The sequence below is a fragment of the Opisthocomus hoazin genome, chromosome 1 (assembly GCF_030867145.1).
Source record: "Opisthocomus hoazin isolate bOpiHoa1 chromosome 1, bOpiHoa1.hap1, whole genome shotgun sequence".
In the NCBI taxonomy this organism is placed as follows: domain Eukaryota; kingdom Metazoa; phylum Chordata; class Aves; order Opisthocomiformes; family Opisthocomidae; genus Opisthocomus; species Opisthocomus hoazin.
Window position 1 is genome coordinate 149358680 of NC_134414.1, and position 22436 is coordinate 149381115.

Below are 22436 nucleotides of genomic sequence, written 5' to 3' on the forward strand. Positions count from 1 at the left end.
TGATCCTGGGGGAGGATGAAGGGTGTGTGGAGCACCCAGAGGGAGCAGCGCAAGAGCCAGTCGGGTTTGCACGAGCGGGGCGGCATCACCGGAGGGTGAGGCAGGGGGCTGGGGGAGAGACAGGGAACATGAATCGGGAAATGTGTGGTCTTTGAAAAATGTTGGTGTAAAACGAGGAGGCGGCTTCGGGGAGATGTGCACCCCATGTCTGAGGGCAGCGGGGCAGCGCTGCCAGGATGGGATGATGAGGCTGCACGCCGGCATCCCTCCTGCCCCCTTTCTGGTGGCTGACCCTGCTGGCAATGCCCAGCGTGATGACTGGCCGTGTAAGGCGGCCCTTCCTAAAGATGAGTTTAATCTCATCTCTCCTCATCTGCTCCTTCCGGATCTCAGCGCAGGGGCAGCGTGGGGTGTTTTGGAGCACTCTTCACATCACCCTCTTTCTTGTCGTAAGCACGGCGCTCCTTGTGCTCCGGGCTACTGAGCAGCAAGCGTGGGGTGCTGAGCTCGGCGGGGAGAGGGGTGTGCTTAGCAGGGGTGTTCTACTTAGCAGGGCAGCTCTGAGCATCTCCAGCTGAGAAGAGGGGTGATAAACCCCTGGGTGCTAGACTGGCTTAGCTTTTGCTAGCCCATGAGGTGAAACAAGCCCGCATAGGGAGAGGGGGAGGCTCAGCTCCTGCTGCCTGAGTGTTTCCAGCTCAACAGCGGCTGATTTTAGATTACAACAGCGAGGGGAGCGGAGATGGGTCAGCCAGGGGCTTTGTTTCTTTCCTGCGAATCCTGCTGCTGTAATCACATGTGATCTCAGCCAGCCGTTTTCGCAGCCTCTGCTCCCCGCCGGCCCCAGGCTACGACCCTTCGCACCGCTGCTGGAAAACGGAGCGGTTCGGGCCGGGTACCTGGGAGCAGAATGGGGCTCGATGAGAAATGCCTCCAGAAGCGGTGCCTGTGATCTGCAGCTCCGCTGGCGCCCGGTGATGTGTCGGCGTGTTTCTGTGCCTGAGCTGCCGTGTCGATACGTGTGTGTATTTGCTGGGCAAGTGTGTATGTATAGTGGGTGGGTTTGACTCTGCACGCTGGATGTGTATGTGCTGGCGGCGCGTGTAGCTCTCTCCTGCGAATGCTGGGGTGTGAGAAGTACGCCTAAATGGGGCCATGAGATAAGGTAGCTCGCCCTGCTGAAACGCCTCCACCCCATGCCATGGCGTGCAGGCCCAGACTGGCTCCGTGTGCCAGCATGCAGCGTGCCCCAGCACCTATTGCTCTGGCGCTGGATTGACCAGGCTGGGCATAAAATGCTGCTGTGAGGAAACCTGTGCTTTCTGATCGGTATCTGGGTGACTGAAACACTGCAGCTGGTTGAGCAGCTAGAGAACATTGTCTATCTGAATTCATCAAACCTCCCGTCATCCTTCCGTCGGGCTGGCACGGTGCCATGCACGTACCAAAGAGGGATTCTTTGTGTCCCCTCCTTAAGAAATAACATTTTTCCATCTGAATGCAGTATTTTCTTGAGAAATATGAAGCAAGCACTAGTTTTGTGAAGACTCATCAAAAACAACCCACTCCTATGCATGTGCTGTTCAGCCCTCAGGAAAAAGAGGGAAGGGTCATCTGAGGTGTCGGCTGAACAGCAACCCTAATTCCCTCTATCCCGTACCTTCTGTTCCTCCCCTGGCCTCTCCACGAACCGACCCCCAGCCCAACCACCCTCCTGAACTGGGCATATTTTCCTATTGCTGTGCTGCCGATGGGGACTTTGCTAGGAAATTATCTTTGCAATTTTACTCCTCGGTACATTTTTTTTCCTCTACTTATGCTGATGGTTTTTAATTGAACTTCTTTAGCCAGGTTGTTTTCTTACATTGCCCTTCAAATTCAGTTTCTTGCTTTAGGAGGGCAGGGAAACCACAGTGAAATGCAGTGGCTGATATACTAACAAACCTCACCACAGATATTTGGCCAAAGGCTCTCGCTCCTGCCCTGCAGCCTCCTGCTAGCTCACCCCTCAGCTCACATCCAGCTCTGCTGGTGCCTCCGCCTCCCCAGCCACTGCAGCATCCCAGTACGGGACTGGGACGTGGGCTTTGGTGCAGTTTCAGACATAGCTCACCTGTTGCCTGTATGTTCCAGAGAAAAGGAGGCAGAAACTGAAAGAGATCGTAAGAAGGACGGTTGCTTATGGAAAAAATATATTTACAGCACTCTGAGTCACATGCATGTACTTCGTTATTGCTATTCTTAGGTGTGGACCAGCGTTAGAATAAAACAAGATAAATATATAGCACAAGAAAAAGGCAAATGCACAGCTTTATAGCTCCTCTCTTTGCTAGAAAGCCTGGTTGCCCAGGCAACATCCATCAGAAAAAAATTAGGTTTGTGGACTAGATGCTGGGCAGGAGACTTTCTCCAGTTCCAGCAAAAGAAGAGGACAAGGCCTGAAGTGTTATGGGAAGTGGGATTAAGAAAACTTAGATGGATTTCTGGGGGTTGTCACGTCTCTCACGTAGCACCGAGATAGGTACAGGAAACAGCATTTTCAATACGATGCTACTGCTTGTGGTTTTTTGCCTAGCCTGTTGGTTTCTGCAGAGCTCTTAATTTTTTTTACAAAGGTTACTTCCCCTTTGCAAGTGATTGTTAAGGTATTAAAACCTTTTGATTCATTTGTTTTGATTAATCAACTAGGTTAACTAGAAAAGTTTTCAGAGGCATTAGCACCAACCTACATTTCACCCTGGTAGAAGGCAGAGATTAAAGGCAACTTTGGTTTAATGCCCTGATCTTTGAAGTGCTGTGCCTGTGCTCTGGTAATTGGGTAATTCCGCAATTTCCTCCTGTATCTCTCTCTATCTGTGTTTATGTTTTCTATCTACTCACCTGTTATCCCTTTTCCTCTGGTACTTTGCTGCTGCCTTTTCCTCCCTTTTCTCTTTTGTTCCTCTTCCTTGCCCTTCTAATCTGTTTTAGTGCTGCCTTTCTTCGCCTCATTATGCCTTTTCTTTTCCTTTTGTTTTTGCCTTCTGTCTCTCCCTTGGTTCTCTTCTCACTCTCTTAACCTCCTGTTGTCTACGGGCCAGCCCACTCCCCACCCATCATCTTGTTTCTCTCTTTCATCTTTCCTCCTTTTTCCCACTCCTTCTCAGCTCCTCTCAACAATAAAAGTTACTCAGGGCTTGTGGGGGAAGCATCTGGCCCATGCTGGCTCTCATTCTCTCCTCTTTGTTCTGAATGCTCTTTTGTTATAAACACAACAGAAAAGCACAAAATCATCTCTCAAGGCAAACACTGCATAATAATCCTCCTTGTCCCTGCTCCTCTTATCTCTGAAGAATTTGTTCTCCAGGCAAAATAATAAGAAACATGAGAAAGGATTCACTAAACTTGGAGGGGAAAGAGAGAGACTGGAAACAGCTTCATGCTACAGGGCAGCACCACCAAACTGAAAAGCTGGGTCGCTGTGACGAAGCAGCTAGTGTAAGGTGAAATACGGCTTGCCAGGAGCTTGGACAGCAGAGCGATCACCCTGTGGCTGATCAGTCCCTGTTGGTCAGTCTCTGTTCCCATGAGGTTGTGGAGGTGTGGACAGGATCAAAAAAAAATTTTTCTTTTTTGACACCCAGTTTCTTGTGCCTGCTCCCCGTTTGTCCCCTGAGCCAAGGCTTTGTATACATGAAATGTGTTTGCCAGAGAACTGTACCTGTTGGAGCTCTGCTGACATTCGCACAAAGCCACAGTAAGGTGTTTCTGTGGGGTCACTTGCCAGCTCCATCCTCTGGGGTAAACTAAGGTAAGAACAAGCTTGCTCGTTGCTGGCGCTCTTGCTTGAATCTAAACAGACATACTCTGATTAAAACAGCTTTCCTCTGAAAATATGAGTTCCCTGGAAATGCAACATTGGTTGGCATGCACTAGTTTAGACGTGGGAGTGTTCTCAAAGCTAAAAAGAAAAAAGCTTGTTAAACAAAAGATGAACCTTTCCCAATCCCTGTAGCTCCACGGTTAGGATACTGGTGTTTCATGTGGGGCAGCCAGCATCAGGTTCTACCTGGGGCCGGTTCTGCCTGGCCCTTCCCTCAGAAATCTTACACTGGCAGCCTGCAGTGGGCCTCCGTCCTAGTGCAGTTAACACACTTTGCATAATACACGAGCATTGTATCACAAAAAATGCCAGGTGGATAGTTTTAGTTGGTGCAGTATAGTTTAGTTGGTGCACTATAGTTTAGTTGGTACCTCTGCTCAGGAGGTATTCAGGTACTTCCACCAACAGCTGATCTTCACAAGAACTATCTGTGGTGCAGGAAGTAGGCGGGTGTCCTAGGACAGAAACAAAACTGATATTTGGGAGGAACGGGCTGTGATGCAAGCTGCAAATCTAAATATTTGAGCACCAGCAGGTGAATTCTGACTGCAGCACAACTCTCTGAAATGGGAGGGTCAGGTATTTTTCCTCACATTCCTTAGGGTAATTTGGGTTTCGGTGATGAGCTTGTGTCTCTTTCTTACTGCTGTTTACTCCACCAGCTCTGTAAAGATAAGGAACTGCCACCCACTGTGTTCTGCATCATGTGTTACAGACTTAATTTTCAGCTAAACTCTTATTACTTCTAAGTTGGACTGGCAGCTATGCATGTGTTTTAATCTAATCTTGAAGTTTGGATTGCTCAGCATTTAGAGCAGAGTCATGTGGATCAAGAATAGGCTAGGAATGAGGCCGTTTCAGAAGAATGCTTTTCGCAGTCCGAAGATTGCGTCTGAAATTTGGATATGCTTAGAGCCTCCCGGAATACGGCAGCTTCCCACACTAACCCATAAATCAATATTTCCAGAGCTAATGCCAGGGTTTGAGACAGCTGGGTGATCAGATTCAAGGTGGAGTTTGCTATGCTTGCAAACAAATGGAAAATAAGCTAGGAAAAAGAAAAATAAAGGTGAACCACAATTAGTCAAACAAAGAGTGTTGGGGAATTAGAACCGGATCCGGCAGCCGGGTAGAGGCAAGGCTGCCACACCTCCTTGCTCACAGGTGCAACCAGGAGCAAGGCTGAGCGTGTATCGCCAGCAGGCACAGGCACACAAACGCACGTCTGCACCACATATAGACACATATACACATATATACACATGTATACACATATATACACACATGTATACACGGTCGCCACACAGATTTACGCAGAGCATTTACACAAACAGCACTGATGACCTCATCCTGTTCCCCTCCCAGATTGAGCAGGATGGAGGTCCAGTAATTGGAAATATACATGTATATATATATATATACATACATACAGGTGTATATGGTGGATCCTTCCAGGAGCTGAGCTCAGGCACTCAGCCTGCTCTTGGATTCCAGTCTCCCCAGTTGCTGGCACCTGGGCTTGTGAGACCCCGAGGCTGCAGCCCCGCTCCTGTTGCTGGTACAGACCCCACCACTCACACACACACATGTACATGTGTACAGCTGGCCAGGACTCCCCTGGTCCCTCCAGTAGCCAACCAACCTGCCATGGCCTCACCCTCTGGGGACGCAGACGCCAGTGGGTCTCACCCCTGTAGACCCCCAGGCCCCCCGGTCTCCCCCGGTCCCTCTGACGGGCAGCTCCTCCGTTCCAGACCCCCGGGCTCCCAGGCCACTCCACCTGCTTGCCGGCTGGTCCAGCCAGACCTTTACCAGTGCTCACGTCCTCGCCTGCACGCCCACACTCACCACACCGCAAGCACACGGGCGCCTGTGACCTGGCACTCAGACCCCCATAGCGACCACCCCATCCCACCCCCAAACAGAGAGTACCTCACCCAGGAAAAGGCTTGGAAGTTAATAACAAGGTAGGGCAGGGTGGGCCGATCAGGCGCAGCGCCAGGCTGGACAAGCCAACAGCTGGCATGCGACTGGCCCTTTTTTCCCCTCATCCCGGGCTTTACCCCGTTTGATTCCTCCCCTAAACATCCCGTAGTAGGTCCTGTGCAATCCCAAAATGCTCTTCCCCTGCATCCTGTCATGTGTCCAGTTCCCCGGTGATGGGTTTCACGCCCAGACAAAGGGGGTGATGGCTGCTCTCTGGGGGTGTCCCTCCTCCCCGTCCCCAGTTTGGGGTGCCACCTGGCATTGTACCCCTGCGCCATGTGAGAAGGGGACCTTTGATGTGCTGATGGCTCCCGTGATGGCCCCGGGGCAGGGGGCCGCTGGGGCCCCCTCAGCACCCTGCCACTGTCACCCGGGGGTCCCCCCTCGGAGGGTGCAGACAAGCCTAGAAAAGAGGGACCCCCTTGCCCCTCTGCCCTCCCCTTGGGAACGGCGTTTTGTCAGCAACGCCTCAACACCGGCGAAGGGAGCGAGGGAAAGCGTCACCCCACCCGACCCCTTCATTTGCAGCGACGCGTGGCCGGGTCACCACGCCAGATAAACAGCAGAAGTGAAATTAAAAACGCTATCGTTCCAGTTCCCCGGAACCCGGTGGCTGGCCCCGAGATAATTTTCCTCGTAACGGAAAAACGTCGCAGGTCAGCCGTTCGCCCTTGGCCGCAACCCCGAGCCGCTGCCGCTCTCTGGGGTCACACCGCCTTCATCCGGGGAAGACTTTAATCGTTGGACGGCGTTGCTGCCGGGGGCCCAGCACGCAGCTCCGTGCCGCTCTCCGGGCCGAAGCGCGGGACGGCGGCGAGGACGACGCGCGGCAGCGCCCGTTCCGTCGAAAGGGCCCGAGCGCGGGGTTCACCGCGGCCACACAGCCCCAGCTTTGCCCCCGCGCATTCCAGCGCCGGAGGGAAAATATATTTCGAAAAAAACCCAAAAACCCCAACCCGCCCCAACCAACGGACCATCGAAACGCCCAAACGCAGCTGTTCACCCGCGGCGGTGGGCCGGCCGCCTCGGGCCGCTGCCCCGGCCGTGCGGGCTGTCCCGGCGCCGCAGCCTCGCCGTCTTACCGGAGGCGGCGCGCGGCTCCGCGTCACGCAACCCCCCCCCCCCCCCCCGGTGTTTTCTCACCAGCCGGCGTTTGCGTGGCGGCGAATCCCCCCCCCCCCCCCCCCCGCGGAACCTGGGGGCGGCGGGACCCGGGGGCCGCCCGCCATGGCCGCCGCGCCGCCCCGCACGCACGCACGGTGCCGGTTTGAGGTCAGAACGCGGCGTGAGCTCACAAAGCCCCTCTGGGTTCGATTTTCGCTTTTTCGTTTGTTCTTGGGTAATTACGTGGTGACGGAAGCCCCGCCCCGGCCCCTCCCCCGCGCCCGGCCCTTCACCGAGGCCTTAAATTCGCCGGCGGCGGCGGTGGCGGGGGAGCGGACGTAGGCGGTGGCGGCTTAGGGTTCCCTTGGGCGGGGGTGCGCCAGCCGTTGGCCGCCAGCTGTTCGCCGCCGCCGATGGATACCAAAAAGGTAGGGGGGCAGCGCGGGTCTCCTCCTTCTCCTCCTCCGCTCCCCGGCGCCGCTCGGGTCCCCCGGCTGGGGGGGGGGGGATGCGGTCGCGACCGGTCGGGCTTCTCGCCGCCGTGTCCCGTTATGGCGTGGGGCTGGGGCAAAGCCTCTCGGCGCGGTGTGTTGTCCGGAGGCGGTGGCGTGGCCGGTAGCGTTGGTTTCTGTCTTTAAATCCCGAGCAGCACGCAAAGCGCATCCCTCGCCCCGCGTCCCCGCCGGAGAGCGGCGGGCGGAGCCGGTGCCGGCACGGCGGCTGCGGGCGAGCTGATGCTCGCCGGTGTCTGCAGGGAGGGGAGGCTGAACCTGGTGCGGGGTGCCGGGGGATGGCGGGAACAGCGGAATCGGGGAAGCCCGGGGCCCGCACCGCCATGTTGGTGGGAGATGCGGGTGGCGTGAGGGGATGGAGAGCATCATCTGGTCAAGGTCGCTCGGAGGAGGGCGGAGAGGCCGCCTTAGCTGGGTTCCACAAGTCGCGCTGCTCTGAGGCTCCAGCCGTGGGAGCAGAGGGGGGCTGCTGGGGAGCATCCCCTGGATAACGCGCGCTGTTGGTGGCCGCGGTCGGAGGGAGGGCTGGTGGCTGGGATTCCTCGCCCGGTGTGTAGAGCTCCGCGTAGGGCGGGTGTAGCTGTACTATTTCTGAGCTCCCTGTTTGCCTTTTGGGAAACGAGACGCTTCCCAAACAAATGATCCATACATTAGGTCAGAGTCTGGCTGGCTGGGGCGGCTGGGTCAGGCCATGTGATGTCTCGGTGGTGTGAGGCCGAATAGGAGACGGATAGCAGACAAGAGCCAGGAGAAGGGAGTGTGAAAGGGGGCAGAAGGACTAACCTTATGGGTGTGCCACGTAGGTAAGGGGTACCCACGAAGCAGGTACCCTGTGGCTGCTGCTGCACCCAGAAGAAGACGACCAGCGGCAACCACTGCAAGCCATGACAAAGCAGATCTGGGGGGGAGGGGGGGGAGATGCCCCCATGTTGAGTCACTGTGTTGAAAGTGTGGAAAGCTGGGTTTTGTCAGCAGATGTGCTAAAGCTGAGGACTGGGGATGACCTGGCCCGGAGTCCTAAAACTGCTTAAATGTCTTAATGGCCTTTTACAGGCGTCCAGCCATTCTGAAAGAGCTGTGTCCTTGTGGCTCTGTGCCGAATTTCCTTGTGACAAAAATGGGTGGTCTCAGGGTGGTAGGGAGAAGGCTTAGACTGCCTAGGGTGTGTTCAGGTGTGAACGGTACCCCCGGAATCATCTGCCCCCTGCGAGAAAAGAACCTTGTCCCTGTGTCTCCTTCACTGAGCTCGGTCTGAGACATTTGTGTGATGTAGGAGGGGGAAACCACGCCTGAGAGTAATTTCCCCAGTTTCTGTTTAACTGGGGCCTAACTGGTAGCTGCGTGAGGGTTATGCAGGCCAGAAGCACCCACATGCCTGGCTTGAAAGATTGGTGAAGGCGGTATGAGCACTGGCAGATGGTTACTGGCGTAAATTTAGGGCACCCTTGGGAGCCCTCGCTCCTGGAGCTGAGCTGGGAAATGAGAGACTAGAAGAGCTGTGGCAGTAGGCCCCATGGAGTACTTTTCTCTCCCCTGCCAGCCTCAGGACAATAATTGGAAAGCCCTGGAAAAGGGACTGTTAATATTTTTGGAAAAGCTTCCAATCCCTCCTGAGACAGAAACATGATCTTTCCAAACTGTGCCAACTCAAGCACTGGCCGTCCAAGTGCCAGCTCCTGAGTCACCTGCTCCCCCACACCTCCCTAACACAGAGCTGGCTTAAATGCCACCAGCTTGAAAAATGCAGAAAATGTCAGATGCTTTTCACTGACACTTAAATTTCTTAAATTTTAAAAACCTCAGAAGTCTGTGAGACTTCTGAGGTTGGACCTTCAAGCTTCCTCTACAGCCCTGAGGGCTTGGCAGTTTTTTGTTTTAATTTAATAAATAGAGATTTGTGCACACTCAAATTCCAGGGCCTGTGCTTCATTTTAAAATACTAAGCATTGCTACAGCATCAAGAAAAATAAACAGGACGGCTGGCAGCACTGTTGCTGCCTCTGTGAGGCAGGCTGCCCTGCCAGGGGCCCTGGGGCAGGGTTGGGATGGGAAGCTCTAGCCTGGGAAAAGCAGGCCTGTTGCTGAAGAGTGCATGTTTTAAGTGTTAGGAGTGACTGCCAGTATAGCTCGTGGGCAGATCTGAGAATCAATTTATGGGAACTTGTCATTGGCGTGGGGAAGAGTTAGGCCTTTGTTTCATGACACACCAGAGATCAGCAAAAGCTTTTCTGTAAAGCAGATCAACCCAAAATAACAGCCGCTAATGCAGCCAGTGTATTTATTACTGATGAGCTGAAAATAGTTGATGAAGGTCGGGAGATAATAAAGGGGAGGTCCTGACAGGCCCTCCTACTTCTAGTCACAAAACTTTTTCCTGCTGTACTGTTGCATCTCCCTTTCTCTGTTACTGGTAGCCACCCTTGCTGGATAAAAGCCCATTCCCTGCCCTTGGCACGCTTGCACGTGGCACCTATGAGCTGCAGCTGCTGTTTATGCTGAAGACAAACTCAAGTTGTGTAGAAAGCATGAATAACCAAATTAACTTAAGAATTGTTTTCTCTCTTTCTACAGAAAATCACAGCACCCCTTATCTATGCTGTTGGGATTGCTGCCATTGGATCTCTCCAGTTTGGGTACAACACTGGTGTCATCAATGCTCCCGAGAAGGTGAGGGGGAGAATGAGTTGGGGAGATGGTAGGAGTGAGGAGCTGGTAGGAAAACAAAGGCGTAGAAAGGAGAGGAGCTGTCTCCCAAGCAGCTAATAATGTGGTTCTGGTTTATGAAGTCACGGAGACATTCAAAACCCTCTCTCAACTACAACAGTGGACAGGAAGGGCAAAGTTTGGGGGAGGAGAGGAGGCAAGCAGAGAGGTTAATTCTCTTAATCAGGAGTGCAGAGGGGGCAGGAGGGCTCTGTCTGCCATTTTGTGGTAGGTCTATATATGATGTGTGGAGGAATGTGAGCCACTTCAGTTTTGAGTCAGAAGAAACCAACCATGGCAGAAGGAATGTAGAGAGCAGCAAGCAGAAAACAGTTGAGGGCTGGCAGGGATTACAGTTGCTCTAGTTTAGTTTATCTCAGAGACTGTCTCAGGCTTCTTTATTTTATTTGTTTATTCATTCATTATGTTCAGTGTAGATTCAGTGCTTGTTAAAGGATTGTGACTGGGGCCCTCTGACCGAGTCATCTCATGACTATAACCTAAAAAAGAAAAGAGATGAAGAAAACAAGAAGTGTGGTTTTCTTGTTAACTACAAGATGGTTCCTCTCTCTCAGGAACTGAGTCACCAATACCACATCCACCCCATCTCCGGGAATAGATGTCACATCACTGGGGGTGGGAGGTGGGGGGGGGGGGGTGGGGTGGTCCTCCCTAGCTAATGTCCTGCTGCCATCTGCTGGGGGCAGATGCTCTGAGGCCGCGTCCCCCTCAGCCCTCGCAGAATTTCTGTCGCGATCAAAGAGGATGCCTCGGAAATCAGCAGCACAGCCCTGTTGCACTCCCATGGGACAAAGAACGATTGCTTTATGTAGTGCTGTAGTCTTTCAGGCTTAACCTCAGTGAAACTTTCTGGGTCTCTTAAACTGTTTCCATCCCAGAAAGTCTGTCCCTGCTGCCAGAGTTTTCTGGTATTGCCATAAAGTTCCCTTCCATTCTCTGGTCATGTTTTCTTGCTCCCACTCACTCCCAGCTGTCTCTCGCTCCCTCCCAAGCACTGCCAGTGACTCACATCATCCAGAAACACTCAACAGGTAAGGCTGCTTTCCTTAATAAACACTGGCCTCTGTCCCCCACTTTGAGTGAGGCATCTCTCCCTCATCATACTGCTACCAGTCTGCTGAACTCAGTGAAAGTTCCTCTTTCTGCACCCTCGTCTTCCACTTGTATGACCTGTTGCTGCCTGCTGAGTCTTTAAGGTCTATCCTTGCTTCTTGCCTTCATGAAAACGGAAGGAATACCTCAGAAGTAATCTCCCCTCTCACTGGTGCAAAGTGCCTCTCACTGGATTGTAACTGTCCCCACCTGGTTTTTCTTGCAGATCATCCAGAGGTTCTTCAACAGAACCCTTACAGAACGGAGCGGGAAGGCTGTCTCCCCACAGCTCCTCACCTCTCTGTGGTCCCTTTCTGTGGCCATCTTCTCAGTAGGAGGAATGATTGGCTCCTTCTCAGTCAGCCTGTTTGTCAACAGATTTGGCAGGTAAGTTGGGAAGAGGGATGCAAGCAATTATGGATTTTTTTTTTCCCTTCTGAAATGGAGTGTTGAGAGGGAGAGGGGAGAGGTGAGAGGGAGGAGGAGGAGGCTGGGGAGGAAGCAACAATGTGTGGACTGCAAAAAGAAAGAAAGGGTTGCAGGCCAAGGCAAGAGCTGACCTCTATTCTCCCACTCCTGCGATGGGTGGTTATGGGTGGGTTTACCCATCTCCTAGTTACGTTCCCCCTGTATTGCCATTTTAACCACAGTCTTGACATCTTTAACCCGGCAGGAGGAACTCCATGCTACTGGTGAACATCTTGGCCTTTGCTGGTGGCATTCTCATGGCCTTCTCTAAGATTGCAAAGGCAGTGGAGATGCTGATTATTGGCCGCTTCATTATTGGCCTCTTCTGTGGTCTCTGCACTGGCTTTGTACCCATGTACATCAGCGAGGTCTCGCCCACCAGCCTCCGTGGAGCCTTTGGCACCCTCAACCAGCTGGGCATTGTTGTGGGCATCTTGGTGGCCCAGGTAGGCTTGACACAACCTGCTCCTGCCCTCGGGGGAAAGGGGGGCTCGGGGAGGGTGAGGTGGGCTGCACTTGGCATCAGATGCAGTATGTTGTCCTGTCATACTCACTGGTGTGAGGGTGAGGAGTCGGAGTGTTTAAATCACTCTGTTTCTCTCCAATTCTTGGTGTAGATCTTTGGCCTGGAGGGCATCATGGGGACTGAAGCACTTTGGCCACTGCTTTTGGGGTTCACGATGCTCCCAGCAGTCCTGCAGTGTGTGGCTCTTCTTTTCTGCCCTGAGAGCCCCCGTTTCCTATTGATCAACAAGATGGAGGAAGAGAAAGCGCAAGCAGGTAAGAACCCATCTCTGAAGGGACAGAGCTGTATTCTGGCTCCTAGCCTGCACTGAACTTGAGTGGGAGGCCAGGACTGACTCTGGAGCATGTGGTGAATCAGGGTGTGACTCCAAGAGGGCACCAGGCCTTGCCTCCCATCCTTCAGGCTGCACCAGTGCCAGGAACTGAGAGAAACCTGGCTTCCCAACACAGACTCCAGGTGGGATTAAGATGTGAGGAGTGGGATGTAGCAGGGCCAGCTCCTGCAGCTCTGTCAGCTCGTCATAAAGGAGGAAATAGGCTGACATTTAATGAGGGGCTTGGAGGGTGTTTCCCTCTCCTACTGCAGACGGCTGGAGTCAGCTCTGGCAAATGTGTGAACAGAATTAGGGAGCCAATGTAAGCCTGGAGATCAGGCAACATGAGCAGGATCTGGGCCTGGCTTCCATGCTGATCACAGCACCCTGACCTCTGGGTGGAAAAGATGAGCGATGCTGCCTGTAGAGGCTCAGTCCTTCCCACACAGCAGGTCCCAGCACTGACTGGCAGGTGGTCCAGTCTTCCCAGTGAGCCCTCCCTGAAATAGCAGAGCAGGAGGGGGGAGCCTACTTAGGCTGTGGGTATATTATATCTGGTATTTTTTGATTCCTTCCTCCAGTTCTCCAGAAGCTCCGTGGTATGCAGGATGTGTCTCAAGACATCCTGGAGATGAAAGAAGAGAGTGCTAAAATGTCCCAGGAAAAGAAAGCAACTGTGCCAGAGCTTTTCCGTTCTCCAAACTACCGTCAAGCCATTATCATTGCCATCATGCTGCAGCTCTCCCAGCAGCTCTCAGGCATCAATGCTGTGAGTTATCTTCCTGTCCCTTCTGCTAGATCTCCCTTATCTCTGGCTACATTTGCACTTGCCACTAATATTGAGAGAACTGTGCTTCCAAAAACCTTTGTGCCTTGAATGGAGGTCACTGTTTTGTGATACTGAAAAGATTGCTAAAACAGAAGGTAGAGATTATATTGGCTTTGACTTTTCCCTCGTGCACCCTGGCAAGACATTGCAGCCTTGCACCGAGTGAATGAACCTTGACTGGAAGCATGCTGTTTTATACTATTGAGTGCTTCTTAGAAACTCCCTGTTGGGCCTGCAAACCATTAGGCAGAGAACGAGGGAGATGCTCTCAAACACTGGAATCGTGATGGTGTCCAACTTTTGCTTCTCTTCCCAGGTATTCTATTACTCTACCGGGATTTTTGAAAGAGCTGGTATCACACAACCTGTGTATGCCACCATTGGAGCTGGCGTGGTGAACACTGTCTTCACTGTTGTGTCGGTAAGCGGAACAGGGCCTTATGGCCAGAGGTGGCTTGTCCACTTGGGCTTTTTTGGGAGATGTGACTGAAGGCAAGTAGCCAGGCTGTGGCAAAGTGTTGGGCTAAACAATGGCCTTATAAGAGCAAAGAAAATAATGCAGTAAAAGTGCTGTGGGAGGTGAGGAGGGGCTTAAGAGGTGTTGGTATCCTTTTAGAAGAAAAGGAGGATGAAGAGGAGTGCGTGGGGGGGGAAAGAATGATGAGAGAAGGCAGTAGCAAGAATCAGAGAGAAAAAACTTGTGCCAAGCATGGAGCAGCCTGGTGACCTGCACTGAGCTAGATCAACACTGGAACTGGGGGCTACAGGCAGATAAGAGAAAGGTGCAGGGCACACTGAGCAAGCAAGCCTCTTATGCTCTTGCTGCAGAATTCACTTTTTTCCTCCTTCTGCCGTGTTTCCAGCTGTTCCTGGTGGAGCATGCGGGGCGCAGGACCCTCCATTTAGTTGGTTTGGGTGGCATGGCTGTGTGTGCTCTCCTTATGACCATCGCTTTAGCTCTGAAGGTGAGTAATTGGTGTTCTTGTCCAGGCTGACCCCAGCAGAGGACCTATAAGACTATACATCTGCCTTGCCCTGCAATTCTACCCTGCAGGCAGGTACAGCTGGGGCTAGAGCCGAGTCTGTGGTGGAGAGCGCAACTTCCTAACTGTGGAAACTGCCACAGTGTTCACACTGCAGCTGAGAAAGTTGTGACACTGGAGATGGCGTTGTGCTGTGCCATGTTTGGCTCAGATTGTAGCTGATCATGTTTTGTTCCCTTGCAGAACACTGTGGAATGGATCAGATACATCAGCATTGTTGCCACTTTCGGCTTTGTGGCTCTATTTGAGATTGGCCCTGGCCCTATCCCCTGGTTCATTGTGGCAGAACTCTTCAGCCAGGGCCCACGGCCTGCAGCCATGGCAGTGGCTGGTTGTTCCAACTGGACCTCTAATTTCTTGGTGGGAATGCTCTTCCCCTATGCAGAGGTAAGGACCTGGTTTGCAAAGCACTATGAGTGCTGCAGAATTGGAATAGGTGTCCAGAGTGGTTGTAGAATCTCCATCCTTGGAGACTTCCAAAGGTGACTGTATGACCCTTAACAAGCTGATCTCTCCTTGAAGTTGTCCCTGCTTTGAGCAGAGGGCTGTTCAGTCTTCCAGAGGTGCCTGATTCTGTGTTCTCACTGCTCCTGAAGGCTGAGAGTGTTGTGGCTCACCTTATGTTCTGCTGTCTTAACTGCTTGTAGCTTACAAATAGTTGGAAGAGCCATCTTAATTAGCACATCAAGGCTTTCCTTTTAAAAGCCTCAATTTTGCTTACCCCCAGGACCATTAAAACATTTTGGAAGCCCCCAGGAACCTGATTTCATTTTAAAAAATACTGGGTTGAGGAAAAGTTGGTAAGGGCATTGTTGCAGAAAGGTGTTAGAATTTTGATGTATAAACAGCAAATGGCCTTGCTTTTACAATTATGAGCTTTTCAAAATAAAACCCTCCTGCTTTTTTCTTCCCTGCAGAAACTATGTGGCCCCTACGTCTTCCTCATTTTTCTTGTTTTCCTGGTCATCTTCTTTGTCTTCACGTTCTTCAAAGTGCCAGAGACCAAGGGCAGGACTTTTGAGGACATCTCCAGGTGCTTTGAAGGACGAGCAGAAGCTATCCTCACATCTGTAAAGAACCCCATGATGGAGCTGAACAGCATACAACCTGACAAAGATGCTTCCTAAGATTCACGACGCACCCCTTCAACTCTTAAATACCTAGAGTCATTAAAAGAATGAACAAAGAAAACCATGAGAACTGGGACACTTCTCCCCCCCTCTTCAACTGCTGCTATTTTCTTCTTTGCACCCACATACTAGCCCGTTCTGCCAGGCTTACCAGCATTGAGCAAATCTGATATGGGCAATCCCATTTTCAAGTACTGGAAGGCACCTGGCACTTGCAAAAATAATGTCATCTTCCCTGTCACAAACATCAGGAGAACAGAGAAGAGCTGGCAATTTTTTTTGCTTTTCTCACCTATAATTGCGGTTTGGGGTTAACATACTTATGCACGCAGTGACCATTACGTATTTGAATCTAATTACTATTTTTGTAGTGAGTTGAAGTGACCCACAAAATAAGTCCCTGCCCCTTTTAGTCTACTCTGTGTGTGTGTGTGCAGTGTTACACTGGAATTTAACAGGCCTACCAAAAAGCCATCTCCTTGCTTTTTCCAATCCAGTGTGCACTTTTTTCAGCCTCAGGAAAAAGGGGACCAAGTTACATGCATATTTTTTCCTGCTCTTTTAATTTTTTGTATAGACAGACTGAAAGCATACTTTTACTTGAGTTTATTTATTTTTATGTCACTTTGTAAATATTTATTTTTTAATGGTGTACAAAAATGTACAGATAACAAAATTGAAGATGTTTAAGAGAAATAGCTATTCTAACAGAAGATGCTGTAGACTTGAGGTGCAATAAGACTGTAAAGGAGAAAGGTGGTACTAAACAGGAGGCTGGGCGTTTTGGATGGTGTGTACAACAGGGCCAATTATGCACATCACCTTTAAATTGTTTGTGTCCTCTGGAAGGAAATCTGAAGAGTTGCGTGCTAGTGAGAAGAGGTATGTTTGTCCACCAGAATCTCTGCTTGGGATTTTTCTGGGTAGTAATTCTAAATATTTTCCTGAAGGGTTGTTTGGAAAGTGTGGTATTGCAGCAAATGGGTGGTGTTTGTATTTTCAATCATGTTTAAGCTATTGTGCGGGATGATTGAGGGTGGTGATTGCAAACCAGAAGGTAACTTTTCCTGCCTTCTCTTAATTTTATATTTTAGGCTTTTCTGCTGTATTCTAGTAGGTCAAAGTCTGAAGTTTGCAGATTGTTAACTTAAAGGTGTGTGAGGATAAAAATTATTTTCCAAAGCTGTATTTTCTTAGCAATTGTTCTTAGAAATATTAGACAGAGACATGTAGCATGACCCTTTTGGGCACAGGCATGGTCGTTATGGCATCTGTAAGTTCATAAAGGTAGGGATGCGGGACTAGGGACCAGAGTCACTGGAACTTGCTAGCTTAGCAGTGTGAAAGATTTGCAGTGCTTAGTCCACTGGTCAGTTGTAGGCCGCATGTTTTTGCCCCGTGTGTCCTCTCTGGAGGATCTGCATGATGTTGTGATGCTCACCAGTGTGCAGCATGCGGTGTAGATGTGTACAGCTCTAATTCTGCCTCTGTTAAAAGGGATATGGCAGACACTAATTGTACTTTGGTCAATATTGGTCTCCCTGCTCGTCATACTGCTAGGCAGCCGAGAGTGTGTGTACACCTATGCTTGCTGCCAGGCTAGCTCAGCTCAGGAAGGCAAGAAGTAGTGCGCACATTATAGTTGCAGTCAAGGGTTGGGAGTCTTGCTTCAACTGCAGCGTTCTCGAGAGAGAGACTTAAGGCTGCCTGTGTCTGTCCAGACCTGCACAAGTCGCCTAAAGGTAGCGCAGAGAGGTAGGTACAACTTAAACTCCTGCTCTAAATCATCTGTGTTTTTGGACTTGATTAAACTCTGGTCTACCTGCAAACTCACGCTGGAGTTCGTCACTGGATATCCTAGAGGAGAGGCAGGCCCACAGATTCCAAGGTGGGTAAAGGGAGAAAGGCTCAGAAAGACAGGAATAACAGCAAAATTGTTGTAGCATGGGTAGCCCAAGCTTCAGAGCAGGTCAGAGGAATTCCCGTTGATGTGTATTCTGGGGGCGTGTCTGGCATTTTCAGTAAAGTGATAACATTTTTGCCTTCCCTAGTGAGAAACAGTTGCGAAGATCAGTAAAACCTGCTGCTGTGAAATACTTCCTGTGACTTCATTTGAAATACTCCCGTTTTGCACAATGCAATCCTATTACATCCAGTTTTCCCTAGCTTTTTATCAGGCTTCCGTGACAGATATTTATTCTCAGAAGTACTGTATATGACTTCTTTATCAACTTTCATATTTTGGCTCAGTTATACAGATTTTGTGCCCTTCATTTGAGCCCCCGGCACTCCCAGACGTGGTATTTCTATGCGGGCATCTCTGTGTTAGGAAATTCCCCCTACAGCTGTGCATAAGAGCATTCCATACTGTGCATCAGAGATGTGCGTTGGCTTGGACCGAGATGTGTAGGTCTTTCTCACACGGTATCTCTTTGTTTTCTGTTTTCTGTAACAGCATTGTGAATACTTTGGATGGATTTTATATGCTTATTAATGTGGTTGTTTCCTGTTTTTAAAATAAAAACTATAGAACCAAGTATCTAGTTTGGATTTTACCTGTACCCTGTAGGTCTTCTGTTTCCTGCTCCTTTGTCACAGCCTGGGCCTACATCCTAGGATGTCCCCAGCTTCTGCCCTGCAACTGTTCTGGCTAGCCTAGCACCCTGGATTTGCTGGCTTATTTTAGCAGAAATGACAATTTCTCTCAACCACCATGCATTTCCCTCATGACTCTTCCTTACAAGTTTTTAAACGAAGATGGTATGTGTATCCGGTTCTTTAGTTTGCATCCAAGTCCTTTTGCAGTATTTCTCAGTAACAGGAGGGGAGAGGGAAGTGGCTGGAGGTCAGGAATCCTGCCCAGAGCTGAAAGACTTCTGCCCCTGCCCTCTTTGCAGAGTAGTCCTCAACTTCTCTGCCATGAAGGTGAAGAGGGAGCCCTTCCACTGCTGCTTTGCTCCCTCCGGCAAGTGACTTTAATGTCCTTCTCGGAAATCTTGCCTGTGCAGACTGGCTGCCTGAAAGGATCCAGGTGGCAAAGAGGAAGCTGGCAACACCACCCAAGATGCCCTAAGTCAAGAATTGGGCTGATAGGACTCCATGGTTGCACAAAACAGCCAGGAAACAGTACAGCATAATAATGTACAGCTTGAAAAAGCTGAGCGTAATGCAGAACCAGCACAGGCTTTATGAAACCTGCCATTAGGGACTGCTGCGTGTTCCTAGCTGGCGCCTGTGCTTTGCAGTTTGCTATGCAACCAGCCTAAGAGCTGGGGAATGCTCTGGGCTCAGCTGTGTCGGATTGTTTTTCAGCTCTAGCTGAGCTGAAGAAAATCAACCCCAGCCATCCAAACTCATAAGCATATCTAGGTCAAATTTAACTCTAATATTTCCTTTTTCCTGTCAAAACGGGAACCAGAGAACAAAATCATTTGGGGCCAAAGCGCATGATTCACTGAGCTATCAATTAATGATTTGTGTAGTTTTTGTGGTAAACTTCTGGTCTGGGAATTAGTGTTTTAGATGTGGTTATTTTATGTCTGAAAATTGTAAAGAAGCTTCAAAAGGAAAAATTGTTTGCAGTTAGATTATTTGAATGTTTGAAGATAGGTTGTTTTCAGTTGAAACTGTTCATCACCTTCAAGTGAGCCTGTAGGCAGTTCTTAGGGCACCACAATACCAAGCAAAAATGTCATTAAACTCCGAGAGGGGTGGCAGAGCTGGCTTGGACAGGTACATCTCTGAGACAATGCACAGAACTTTGGTCTGGCTTGCTGTGTGCAGGGGGCACTGCAGCGACCTTCAAAGCATTGCATCAGCCTCTGAAAACCAAGCTAGCCCTCAGACCAATGTGTGAGGTTCAGGTTTAGCTGCAGCTGGTGTATTTCCTGCTAATATCTGCACATTACCTCTTGGGTGTACTCAGAGCTGGTGAGGTATCGCCTCTGGTGGGAAGCAGAAGGCCCCAAGTCTCTGCATCCCATCCCTAACTGGCCCTGAAATGGAAGGGAGCAAGGCAGCAAGGGACCACAAAAGGAGAATGTGGTAAGGAAGGAAGTGAAAATTTAATCAGAGAATAAAGCTTGGAGGAAACCCCCTCCCTTTGCCACTTCCCATCTCTTTACCCAACAGCCTACATTACAAAACCCGTGAGCTTCTCAACACCTTCTCAGATGTCATGCTGCTGGCAGAGGTGGCATTCATGCCAGGTCAGGACTACTCTGGGTTCCGTCTCTGTTTTAGTGTATTCCCCATCTGAGCAGCAGTTGGCAGAGGTGTTACTACTGGAAAAATCCCAAGTGGCATGGAAAGCCTTGCCTTGTCCATGGAACCAGAAGACTCTGGGATGTGTGTGAGTAACTAGGTTACTGGAGAACCCTTCTTGGAGAGAAACCACTGCTGAGTGGACAAAAGAAGATCGCCAAGCGTCACAAGTGACATAAATCACATCAAAGGTTTCCGTGCCTTTTCACAAGCTGGAGCGTGATAAGGAGTGCCATGGTGTCACTGCCAATATTAGCTGCTTTTTGCATGTGTTATTTCTGATGAACATTTGTGCACCAGAAAAGCAGTTCATTTCTGTGAGAAGAAATGTGACAAAAATGTTTTATTGGAGGTAAATTTCATCACTGTGTGCCCTGTGCAGAAATCTTTATATCTGATTTTGTGCTCTTCTTAAATGCCAGACATCTCAGTAGCTGGGGAGACCGTGGAGTTGCTTTTCCTTTGGGAAGGTACCCGGGTGAGAGTCTTACCTTCAAGAAAAGCTATGTAGCCCTCAAAGGGACATTTGCTAGTTTGGTAGCTGACTGCACCATCATTGGTTTCATTTGTGAGGAAGGAAGGTGTGGACACCCTGCTGATGACATTGCGGTGGGACCATGATGGAGCAACAGCAGGACGTGACTTTCTACAACCTTTTGTCCTGCTGTACACATAGTGAGAAAGGTCCTGCCAGGAGGCAGATCAAATGCTGAGTTGCACAGAGCATTTATACCTGTTTTTTTCAGGCTTTCCGCAGACCAGACCGCGGAGACAGTTCCAAGGTTTTCTTCATTTTGAGAAGGTCTCTCTGAAGACACGTGAGGTGATCACTGGGAAACCTGAGGTGCGTGGCTGTGGTCTGCCATGCTTACGCTTTAGCTTGGCCCTGTCCTTACAATGTGAGATAACAGCCAAGAGACAGCTGTCTTCATAGTATGCTGCTGGCAGGACACAGTGCTCAGGGAAATTAGGCTTGCTTAGACAAGGAAAGAAAATGTGTTGGTTTTGGTTTTGTTTTTCCCTAAAATATCTATTGCTAAGACAATATAATTGGTGCTACTTAAAAGTATGCCACATCTAGTAGAGGCAGGCTGTGTAACTTTTTAAATAACTCTCAGTGGTAAACCTTGTTTCTATGCTATACCCCACTACAATACATAGTGCTTACAAGAATTGTTTTTTCGTTCTCCATGAGACACAGCTTCAGCATGTCTGATAGACACATGACTGAACTGCTAAGTCTGTTTTCTGCTTGGGTTGCACAACCATTTTTTGTTCAGCAAACGGTCACATGGATTTGTGTCAAGCAGTCACACTGGTGCACCAGTCACTGTGGCATGCAGCGTGGGACTGCTGCAGATCATGTACTGAACAAGTAATGGGTCATTCATGCAATGATCAATCTGATCAAGCGTCACCCTCATCACCCAGTCTCTGCTCTGGTCTCTGTTTCATCCCATTTTCCTCTCTTCTCCATCAGGAACAGATTTGCCATCAAGCATTCAGCTGTTTATTGCTTTCTTTATATTCCTGTCACCAACTGCTATTGTCACTCAGACTGCGTATTACCTGATTTGAACTTCTATTCATACATTAAATACTTTGAGGTCTGGACTATCTTTTTTCCCCTCTGCTTTGCTGATTTCTTTCAAAGTGGTCTCCCTGGTATGGATCAAAGCTCTTGGTGACATGTTGTAACCTCATAGCTCTGCTTTGAGTCTAGTCTATGATGCCAGTTGATGACCTAAAGGGTCCACAAGATTTAAGACAGAGTCACCAGAGTAATTTTCCACTGAGGAAGGCATAGGGATACAGAGCCAGGAGAGGATGAAAGCTGGGAGCAGAGGTGAAGGTGTGGAGGGATACGGATGCAGCAGTGTGGCTGGAGAAGTTTACGATGTATGGAAGAGCCCGTAGAAGGCTGAATACAGAAGGGAAACAGTGAAGATTATGAGGATGTACTGAAGCAATGCGTAAAATGAGAATGGTGGCTTGCTGATCTCCAAGGAAAGGAGAAATGAGATGCAAGCTAAAGTCCCAAGATCTGGAAGGAAGGTGAGGCATTCATGAGTGTGAGAAGGTGGAACAGGGCCTGAGAGAGAGGAGTATGAACTTTGACAGAAGCAAGTGAGAGAGGAAGAGAAAGACAGATAAGAATATGCAGTAGAAAGGCAACAGCCACAGCACTGAAATATGGGCCCTTGAGCTGCATGCAAAACAACATGAAGCCTCCTAGGATTCTGGTAGCTTAAAATTCACAGGCGAGAGTTCATCGGTTGCTGAGGGAAAGGGAAATATGGGTGTCCTCTCCACCATGAATGCCAAAGAGAAAATCTGCAGCTGAAACAAATAGCTATTTCAGAGCTATAGCCTTCCTAGCAGTGGGACCTCACCTCTTGGTACACAAAGCTGGGGTTCTGCTTGCTTGAATGATGGCATTAAAAATGCCTATTAAGTGCCACAACCAGGAACAAATGATAGGCAGGCAAGAGACAGCTGACTCGGCCAGACTAAAGTTAGCAGAGCAGCAGATCAGCAGCAGCCTTTCTGTCAGCACGAAGCAAAGGTATATTCCTGACGGCAG

The 22436-nt window shown here is 50.0% G+C and overlaps 1 protein-coding gene across 1 annotated transcript; it reads left to right on the forward strand.

Annotated features, from left to right (window-relative positions):
* Positions 1–7094: 7094 nt before the first annotated feature.
* LOC104332460 (solute carrier family 2, facilitated glucose transporter member 3) lies at positions 7095–18121 on the forward strand. The gene is made up of 10 exons (XM_075441212.1): positions 7095–7380; positions 10036–10131; positions 11507–11667; positions 11954–12194; positions 12366–12528; positions 13169–13356; positions 13733–13837; positions 14280–14381; positions 14643–14846; positions 15377–18121. Exons 1-10 carry the CDS (start codon positions 7366–7368, stop codon positions 15584–15586), a joined length of 1485 nt encoding a protein of 494 aa, XP_075297327.1. The 5' UTR covers positions 7095–7365; the 3' UTR covers positions 15587–18121.
* The last annotated feature ends 4315 nt before the right edge of the window (positions 18122–22436 follow it).